General features: G+C 40.9%; 1 protein-coding gene across 1 annotated transcript; it reads right to left on the bottom strand.

Moving 5' to 3' along the window:
- Positions 1-5,514: 5,514 nt before the first annotated feature.
- Positions 5,515-10,623, bottom strand: LOC144515281 (extracellular calcium-sensing receptor-like). Its single transcript, XM_078245989.1, has 8 exons — positions 10,336-10,623; positions 9,530-9,824; positions 9,137-9,426; positions 8,565-8,860; positions 7,580-7,785; positions 7,218-7,439; positions 6,729-6,852; positions 5,515-6,635 (listed from the first exon to the last, which is right to left on the bottom strand). Exons 1-8 carry the CDS (start codon positions 10,440-10,442, stop codon positions 5,737-5,739), a joined length of 2,439 nt encoding a protein of 812 aa, XP_078102115.1. The 5' UTR covers positions 10,443-10,623; the 3' UTR covers positions 5,515-5,736.
- Between the last annotated feature and the right edge of the window lie 302 nt (positions 10,624-10,925).

The raw sequence follows: 10,925 nt of genomic DNA, 5'->3' as shown, positions 1-10,925 counted from the left end.
GGTATATTGTGTATTAATGTAGCCAGAAATGTTTTGGAATGTTGAGGTAACATGATGGGGTTTGATTGGTTTCCAATTAACTTTGGTTTGTCTTGTAGGAGGGGCTTCAGGTATAAAGGAAGGAGGCAGAGGCTCCTCGGAAAGAACTGTTTTGGCCTGGAAGGGTGCAGGTGCTAGTCAGGGCCTGATTTAGGTTTTTTTATTGTTTAATATTTGTTTGGTATAATAATTTGAAACTAATTTCCTTGTTTGTTTTTTTTTGTTATTTTTGTAATAATTCATCCTTGCACTACTGCACATTCCCTGTGAATGGGGAAGAAATAAATCAAAGCACCAGGTGAAGAACTGAGTCCATGTCTCCTCCTTCCACCATGGGGCTAAACCTTACACAGGCACTAAAGGGTGCCTTTTGCGTCAGAATTTGACGACTTGAGAATGGGTTGCCCAAGCATGTCTTCACAGTGGGCTACCGTTGTTGTGCCAAAAAATGATCATCTGCCAAAAACTGATTGCTGTATACTCTACATAGAAACATGTTAGATGCTTCCTCCACCCGGGCTACATCGATACCTGAATGTATGACAGCTAGAAGAAAAAAGGGGACACACTGAATCTGTAGATGAGTCGCAGCCGAACCGCGCCTGATTGAACTGCACTAATAGCTAGATAAAGTTTGAAAAAAAAACTTGGAACCAAGCAATTGTCCCATTCTGAACAGGCCAGCCTCCAAACAGGCACTGCAAAAGATCCAGTAAAGCTACAACAAAGAATACTTTATAATAGAAAACAAAATAATTCATAACTATACCTGATCCAGTATATATTTTTATTTCATTTTTCATAATCTGAGCCAGTGAAAGCATGTAGATGTTAAACAGAAGAGGCCCCAGAAGAGGAACTCTCCATGTCACATTTGTCTGCTCAGATGTGTAATTAATTACCTATAGACACAAAGTAGTCCCTGTTCTTTAAGTAGGATTCAAACCAGTTTAGTACTGTGCCAGAAGGTCCAACCCAGTTTTCCAATTGGTCTAGTAATATGTTGTGCTCCACAATGTCTGCATTGCAGCATTGATATCAAGTAATACTAAGACTGAAATGTTGCCATTATCTGTATTTAAGTGGATCCGATTAAAGACCTTAACAAGAGTAGTCTCAGTACTGTCGTGTGGTCTAAAACAGTTGTTTAGTGACAAGAAAATGTTTTCAATGATTTTACTTAAAAATGGAAGGTCTGATATGGGCCTATAATTGATCATTATTAAGAGTGGCTTGGTGACGGCAGTCTTCTTCTGTCCGTCTGTGAAAGCTGTGTACCAACACACACCAGGGTTAGGTACAACAATTACAAATACTGGTTCACAGCCAAACTCAGACTTGGCTCCGGTTGCTAAATGAAGAGGTGTTAGGAGTGGAGACAGGGACATGTTTAAAGAGGCAAAGTACAGGTTTAGCAAGGTGGTGATGCAAAAAGACTGTAATCTAAGAAACTCCAACAACAGTTCTCAGCTAATGACTCCACTTCTGTCTGGAGGGGCCTCAGACAGATCACCAACTACAAGCCCAAAGCCCATCAACAACCTGGCAAACAACCTGAACAAATACAATACAATACAATGTGACAGAAGCACTGTGCTAATCAGCTGTCTTTGGTGTTCACTGACATCTTTAACAAAAAAAACAAACAAGGATAACTGTTTATTATTGTGCTTATGGACAATTCAGTTGGGGTTGTTTATATTTCTGTTGCCTGTTTTTATAATTCTGTCTGTTTCTTGTTTGTATATTTATTCTGTATATCTCTGTTCCCTGTTGTGTAGATTTATCCTGTTTTGTGTATTCTGGATTGTGTATATTTCTGTTTCCTGTTTTATTTTGATAGTCTGTTTTCTGTCTTGTCATGTCTAGTTTTGCTTCCTGTATTTTCCCGCCTGTGTGATTGTCTAATGTGCTCCACCTGTTCCCCAGCCCTGGTGTCACCTGTCCCGTGTTTGCTCGTTACCTAGTTTATTTAGCCTCTGTGTTTCCTTTGTCACTTGTCAGATCGTTTTGTGTCCTTGCCCTGCTAGTTTGTGTGTTTGCCTGGTTATTTTGTGCCCCGTCAGAGTGTGTCAGCTGCGTTCTTCTGTTCCCATGAGTTTTTCCCTATTAGTTTTTTCCTTGTGTTTTTTCCAGTCTCTGTGCTGCCGTTTGTTGTTGTCATTTAATGCTCTAGCTCAAACCTGCTGCCTGCCTGCCTTTTCTCTGCATTTTGGGTCCACTATCCCCTGCTCCACACAACAGAACGATCTAACCACAATGGACCCAGCGGAGTCATTTGAGGACAAACTTTTTGACCTAACATGTAGGCTTATTTGTGCTGTTGGGGAGTGGAGATTTGCTAAAGGTTGGGAGGCTAAGGAGGCAGTTCTCCCCTGTGACTTTGCCGATCTCCAGCACCCCAGAGACTCTGCCCTTGTCCTGCCCCCCAGAGACTTTGCCTTTGTCCTGTCCCCTAGAGACTTTGCCTTTGTCGGTCCGACCGACTCCTGCCCCCCGTGTCCTGTCGGCGGTCCGACCTACTCCTGCCCTTCGTGTCCTGTCGGCACCCCAGTCAACCTCTGTTCCCGTTGCCTGACCAGCCGCCTGGCTCCTGCCCAGCTGACCAGCCGCCTGGCTCCTGCCCAGCTGACCAGCCGCCTGCTTGGCCTCCAGAGGGGCGCCGCCTTGGCGGACCTGCTTGGCCTCCAGAGGGGCGCTCCGGCCTTGGGTCCACTATCCCCTGCTCCACACAACAATAACAGGACTGATTAAATGAAAGATTGTGGCTAATCCCTCCCACGCTAGTCACAAACTTTATGATCCTCTCCCCTCTAAGCGGGAGGCTGCGGTCCATCAGAAACCAAAACAAGATCATAAAAACCTCCTGTCACAAGAACAGCTTCTTCTCATCTGCAGTGGACCTAATTAGCAAAGCCTGGGAACCCCACTGACCGACTATGACAGTCTCTTAACCCCCCCACCCTCAGTACACGTTACATTAAAACACATCCTGGACTATTATCCCTGGCCATTGCACATATTCTGTGAACTTTTGCACATCGATGATCATTTTTCCGCACCCTTTACAAACCGTACAGCCTGCTTTTCCATTCTTTCAGTTAAATTGCACATATTTGTTATAGTTATCTGTTGGGACCAGCAGTTGTGTTGAACACACAGTAAGAAGGCTTAAGGTTTCTGGGCAGAGGAATAGTGTTTTAATGTCAGTAAGGCTAATGCTGCCACTAGTTACACCATTAATGTGATTTGCAATTAATAACGTGCTATTGCTGATTTATTAATCTGATTGAACCACAGAGTCCAATCTGTTTGCTGTGAATGTACTCTGATCACGGTGCATTATGTGGTGTTGAATATTGCAGCTAGCTTGTTAAAACTGTAATTGCTACCTGCTAACTCCCCTTTCACGGAGTTGTATTGTACTGAGTGAGATAATCAGGTTTTTCAAAGTGTCTTTCTCTAAGGGGCTTTCTTTCCTCTTTCACTAACACACGTACGGACATACACACGCCCAAGTGAACAGCGAGTCACGTACGTTGAATAGCTACACAGCTAGCACATAGCGAAGTAGCTAGTGTGTCCCTCTTTGTCAGCGACACATTAGTTTGAGAGCTAACTGACTAGCTTAGTCACGTGGTGTTGCAACGCAGGCCACTACCACCCTCTTCAGGCTAAATGGCTTTTGTGCAGCTAACACACAGCCTAGCTTCAATGAGCTAATGGCTAATCTGGGCGTGACCGAGCGACCCCTGGGGTGCGTCACCCCCCTCCTCTTCGCACTTTCACTCACACACACACACCCCACATGCTGTTTTGGTGTAGTTTAAAAAAGGTATATTGGTTTTAATTGATCGAAGGATTATTGATTGGCCATTGATAATTTTGAAGTTAATAAATTACACAAATAGATTATTTGTGTAGTTATTGTAATAACAAGCTGGTTAAACAGGTCGTTTCTTGGAGTCACCTTTCCTTTTGTTCCTCTAGAAAGTACCAGATAAATTAACCAAATCAATTAAGATCGGTATTTTAAGGGGAACGCCACCTAAATGAGACTGTTTCACAGTTTGATTATTGGTCCCTGACTTCCAGGGTGGTGCCCCGTTTTGATTGTCGATTTGATAGTATTAATAACCATATTCATAACTTTATTAATGAAACATATTTGATAGTTTGCCAATAATTAAATCTGTACCCTACGATTCACAACATCTTTTTACATACTTTTTATCTTAATAAATCTGTTTATATTGACTGCAGCAGTCCTTTGCCTTAATGTTTATTCTCTTTTTAATGGCAGAAGGGCAGGGGGATAAGTATAGTTCCAACAGTAACCAGCTCCTTAATTTAATCTGGAAATCCAACGGGGAGGATGGGGAAAGGGGGAATAGGGGGGCGGTGAAAGAGATGGATCCGCAATGGAATTAGTTTTGGTGAGGGGTTAGAGAAGGGTTGAAGAGGGGTTGAGAGTCCTTGTCTCGGCTCCAAAGTATCCCATGGTCATGGCTCTCCTCAGGTGGGGGCTGAGATGGATTTCTTCCGTGCTGTTAAGTCCTCCTCTTGTTTGGTTTCGTCTCAACTCCTCTTCTGACTGGCGGTAGATGACCACTTATAAACACCTCAGCATTCAGAGAGCTAACTGTTCAGCAGATCAATAAAGTCCTGTTTCAGCACTTGAGATTGTTGCTTTACAAGAATATTTGACCATTTAATGTTCAGTATGATGTTTTTCACAGTTGGGTGTGCTGCCACTATGATTGTTTCTGCCAAGTCAGCAACTTTGTCCTTGGGAAAGCAGAGTAGTTTTTTTGTTTTACTGAAAATGCTTTTTACATCTTACAGCAGAGTCACCCACAATCAGAATTTGAGGCCCAGTCGTTACCTTTCCCGGTAGCCTTTCATTTTGAGTTCCTCTCAGTCTTTACCCTGGGCAACCTTACCCTCTGCAGCAGTGGCACAAATCTGTTGTCCAGTTGCACACTTGATTGTTCGGGAGGTTTTTTTGTTGCTAATTTTCTCTTTCCCAGCTGTTTACGGCTGTGTCCTAAGTACAGCGGTTGAAGGGGTGCTCTGCCTCGACGACATTGAAGGCAAGCTGGTCATATCACAAAGCTCAGGGTGCTGTGCTCTGCTCGTTACTCGTCCTCACATTTCCCAGGGTTTACTCTTTGGCTTTGCTGTTAGGCTTTGCACCAAGAGTTCCAGTGAGGACTACCACTTTTTTACCACTACCACACATTTATTACCCGGTACACAGCCTCTCGGCAGTCTTGTTGGTGCTACGTAGCCATGTGTTCTTTAAAATGCATTTTATATTGTATGATGCTATAACTGATCTTGCTCATTCTAAATCAAACTTTAGATTTGAGAGAATTAACTTGTTAATCCGACAAATATTAAAATGGCAATGATTTAATCAAAATGTTGAGACAGAACACAGTACCACACATTTTTGTTATGCATTTTGACTTTATTTATTCACATTTTATATTTTCATTTAAATGATAGACTATTTCTAAAAGGAGACATATTAAAAGGACATTCACAAAATGACACTACAATGAGGAAAATATTTAATGTAAAAACAAACGTGAATATAAATATTTAAATCCACAAGGTAAAGACTGTGCACAGCATAATCTGTATAATGTATGTTGCCAACTGAACTAGTTCCAAAACTCTGGAATCGTAGGATTAATTTTTATTCATTAAATGTTTCTTGGTGTTCTTCTCGGGCTTAAACAATATGATGAAACACTTTGGCGCAAATATGCACAGTATTAGTCCAAAACTGGAGGCCAGAATGGCAAATATCTCCACAGCCACAGTAAATTTCCCAGGAGAGCTAAGATATGCAGGGATAAATGTGATCCAGACTGCACAGAATATCAGCATGCTGAAGGTGATGAGCTTGGCCTCATTAAAATTATCAGGTAATTTCCGAGCTAGGACAGCTAACACAAAGCAAAAGACAGCCAGTAGGCCTATGTACCCGATCACAGTCCAGAACCCAATAGCTGAGCCTAATGCACACTCCAGGATGATTCTCTCTTTGTATATGGTTAGGTTTTTCATTGGAAAAGGAGGACTAAGACCCAACCAAATAGTACATATTAAGACTTGAATAAGTGTGAAAGACACTACAGTCATTCTTTGCTGTGGAGGACCAAACCATTTCATGACATTACTACCTGGGAGTGTAGCTTTGAAGGCCATTAACACTACTATTGTTTTTCCAAGAACACAAGACATACAGAGGACGAAGGTGATCCCAAATGCTGTGTGGCGCAGCATGCAGGACCAATCAGAGGGTGCTCCAATGAAAGTTAATGAACATAAGAAACATAGAGTCAGGGAGAAGAGCAGCAGGAAGCTCAGCTCAGAGTTGTTGGCCCTGACAATGGGGGATGTCCTGTGACGATAGAACACAGCTGCTGTTATAATGGCCAGACAGGCACCACCAACTGAGAATGCAGCCAGGATGATTCCTAGGACCTCGTTGTAGGAAAGAAACTCTACAGGCTTGGGGAGACAAGTGTCTCTCTCTGCATTAGGCCAGAACTCCTTGGGGCAAGGAAAACAATCAGGGGAATCTGAAAAAAAGAAAACAAAAAGGCCTTCTAGCAGTCATGCTGTATATTGATCTTGTACAGTACATCGGCTTTGTATAGGAGATAAACAAATACCTGTAGCATTACTAATTTCTCCTTCAGGACACGGTATACAATCATAACAGCAGATGGGTTTTCCTTTCTGCAGTACTTTACGAGTTCCTGGAGGACAGCTGTCAGTACACACTGACACAGGAACCTGGCACATAAAGAGAAACAAATTCATACGTATTCATGTATACCCTAAAGCTCCGAGGATTAAGAGAGGTATTTATTTAATGAACTATATTGACACATTTATATATTTCATGTTTATTGATATATTTATCACCTCACTTATTTTAGGATGTTTTCTATAGCCTTATTAATTTATGTATTTATTAATTAATTTCATATTGAATAAACTGTAATAAAGTAGATTACGTTGTCAGTAGCCCACTGGTTACAAGAAGGCTCGGTAGTGATTGAGGAACAGTTACAGTGAACAAAAATTCTTTCAATGTACACATCAGACCCTACAAGATCACCATATTTATGTAAAAGTATTGCTTTTGTGTTTCTTACTTGTGTGCCACCATCCACCCAGGTGAGGTTTCTGTTGATTTGGAACTTGTGGCCCACTGGCAGTGATGCATCATATTGCCCTACTGTCACCAACTTAATGCTGCCACTCTCAGTTTTTTGCCAGTTAACCAGTTCGTATCGGGCCACTGGATCACCGTTGGCATCAAATGACACATCATAACCATTTCGGGAAAAATTTACTTTCTTCAGTTGATTAAGAACCTGCAAAGATGAAATAAAGTAAAACAGTGAGGGATAGCAAGGAAATAACATCAAATAAAATAAATATTTAAATGTCAGAAAAGGTACATTATAGGGCAAAAAGAAGGGACATTGGAGATTTTCACTTATGTTCAAATGACCTCTTTGGATTCTATCCTGGCGAATGTGCCACACTGAGTTGTAGAATTTGTTTCCTGGCACACTGCTTTATGAATGGCATGAGCTATTGCATAAACAGCCCTGTAAACCATGTTAGTGATCCGGAGCTGAGATGTGTCAGTGTACGGGCTCTGGAGAGTCTTCATGTCTTCATTTCCGTCACATAATCTCTTGTCTATGGCTGCACCTAAAACACATGACAAAGACCTTGACAATAATATGTGATATTACATTATTATTCTCTGTGTTTATTATTAGTCTACCTCCAGCAGGAGGGTGATGTTTTTGTCTGTTTGTCAAGAGGAGTACGGAAAACAACAGGCCTGCTTTTCATGAAACTTGGTTGAAGGTTGTATCATGGGACAGGGAAAATCCCATTCAATTGTTGATCAGATCCGAATCACAGATACGCCAATTAGTTTTCACTTTCACTAACATTGTGAGAAAAGGTGGTCTGCATTCTCCAAGCACCCTTCTAGTTGTCTTTAATTTATTTTAGTTTTTTTAACCTGCTAAACGTGCCTTGCAGAAATCCATATATCTACATTGTTCTAATTTATTAGTAAAACATTATTTTACAATACATTTCAAAGCAATGTTTTGCAGATACGCTTTTTTGTTTTTAAATTGTTGCCATTTCAGTTTGTATCTGGACATAGTTTAGTTTTGTTTTTTTTAGTTAGCTCATGTCAACACAAATCAGTCATTAGACAATTAGTCACTTTTGAAAAATGGCAACAAATTAATTTAATTAAATACTGACACTATCGGCCTGACGTGTATAAAATAAATTAAATGATCTGATATCACTGTTAGTATGATAGCCTTAATAGAACTAGAAACACAGGAAGCTCCACTCAAACAATAATAAAAAAATATATATATGAATAAATAAATAAATAAATAACCACAGGGACACAACTGTGGGTGCCTCTCGTATGATAAACATAAATACAAATGTCTCACTTTTTTCCAGCCTACAGTTGAATGCATCCTCCCAGAACTCAGTAAGCACTGGAGAGGCAGCCACTTTAGAAGGAGAGAGATCCAGCAAGAAGTCTCTCAGACCTGGGATGACAGATTTCTGAATGCCAAATCCGATGGTTCCAGCACAGAAGCTGAACCTCAGCATGTCTGGGGCGGTTACCCAGGATTCACTGCCTATCCACTGGCGAGGTGAAGAAGGCTCGAGTGACAGCTCTTCCAGCAGGATCCTAATGTCTCCAGGGGATGTAAATGCTACAACAACCACAGCTGTCGACCTGGAGAGACATTTAAAATAAATACCGTGTAAGTTTTAAAATATATATCAAGAAAGTAAACACAAGCCATCATGAGATAGCCCATATGACACTTTAGCAGGCTATTTGGTCTGACTGACCATTTTTATAACAATATCAGTAATACATAAATGTGATAAAAAAAGAAACCTTTCCAATTTGCCACTGAACATTAAATAAACTGTCCATCTTACATTTACAGAACATTTTTTTTGTGCTTTTGTGTGCAGGACAGTGTCAACACAGGGAACATCAAACCTGCGAATAACATCAGCTACTCTCTGGATCCTGCTACGTGGGTGGGTCCGATAGAAAGATTCAGAGTATTCTACACAGATCCCCTCTTTGCGTGCTGCATCCAGAAAAGACGCCATACCATTATTGCCATAATCCGAATCTGACCGGACAGCACCTATCCAAGTCCAGCCAAAGTGTTTTACCAGCTTGGCAAGCGCGTCAGCCTGGAACTGATCACTAGGAATTGTTCTGAAGAAATTCGGGTACTGCTGCTTATCGGACAGACATGCACAAGTGGCAAAGTAGCTCACCTAAAGGGAAAGAACAGGGTAAATATTAATGGGACACGCAAAAAAAATCAGCACTGCATAGTCTCTATTCCAATTTTTTTTCTCCAGTTTTCAGAATATTTACTTGAGGAATGTTAAAGAGCCCAGTGATACGCGATATGCTGATGGATGGCGTGGACCCAGACTCACCAACGATAGCCATCACCATACCAGATTGTGAGCAATTGTCGCTGGTGTAAAACACCGGGTCCAGGCCATTTGAAAGCTGGAATGCCACATGCACCGCTACGGGCACTGAGCCGCACGCATCATAGATGTCATAACCGAGTTTGATTCCCGGCAGCAGCTCCGTGCTGTTGTTTATCTCCTCAATGGCGAAGATCATTGCGCGTGAGAAGCGCAGTTCACGGGTGTTAATGCTGCAAACAGACACTCAAGTCTCTTAATCAAGGACAATCACAACTTAAAGAGAAATAGTTGTAATAATAAAGGGAAATTGCAATTCATAGTTATTGACAATGCCTGATAGCTGCCCATATGTGAACAGAATACTGTACAGGCATCAAAGAATGCTTGAACACCAAAATTCAGTAAAAATTAGTAAAAAATGTACAAGAATCTTATTGCATGGTTAAAAAATAGTTAGTCTTAATTTGTTTGTATTTTCTTAAATATATAGAAGTCAGTTATTATACAAATACATTGTCAGTTAATATTCAAAAATGAAAAATCAAACTCAAATTTGTAAATTTGTGAGTATACCTGCTATACTATACTTTACTTTACTTTGAAAAAAAAAAAATATATATATTTTTTTTGTTTTGTTCAGTCCACAACAAAACCTGCAACACAATTGTAAGCACATGATACAAATCACAACAGCCGCACAGTCTAACATCCTCTTATTCCCCACTTCTCCCTCTTACTAACCTCCCTGTGCATCTTAGTGGCTCAGGCATGGTGGTGTAGTTATGCTTCACTGTTTGCATGTTGTAGTGTATGGACAAAACACCACCAATAACGTAGTCACCATCCATTGAGAACACAGGGAGACGAGTGGTACCCTGGAGCTTACATTTCACAGATGAAGCCTGAGTGCTGACCCCAGCACCAGTCCAATCCTCTGTAAGCCCAGCCCTTTGTTTAACACCATCATCATAACCATTCAAGGCAAGAGCTGAGTTCAGCTCAAACGAACCCACAGACAGGATCAGGCCAATACAGAGAGCGGAGATCTCCATCCCTCGACTGTGAGCATGTGGGAATGTGTGTTTTATAGATTTTCAGACAAATCCTTCCCTCCTTCTACTGTACGTCAGTTTAATTTACATCAGAGAGAGGATGGCCTTATCCAGTCCTACTGTTTCATCGATTTGGCTTTGATTTAGCTTATAATATAGTTAAGCCTAACAAATGTGCACCTTCAATCCCATTTTAAAAAATGCAGATACAGAAATATTTAAAAGGAAATTATTTCATAATAAATTAAAGTTTATGTTGTGAATTTAGATTTAATTTAT

Source organism: Sander vitreus, chromosome 3, assembly GCF_031162955.1.
Source record: "Sander vitreus isolate 19-12246 chromosome 3, sanVit1, whole genome shotgun sequence".
NCBI lineage: Eukaryota > Metazoa > Chordata > Actinopteri > Perciformes > Percidae > Sander > Sander vitreus.
Note: the sequence above shows the minus strand (reverse complement) of the source record. Positions and strands in the feature narration are given on the sequence as shown.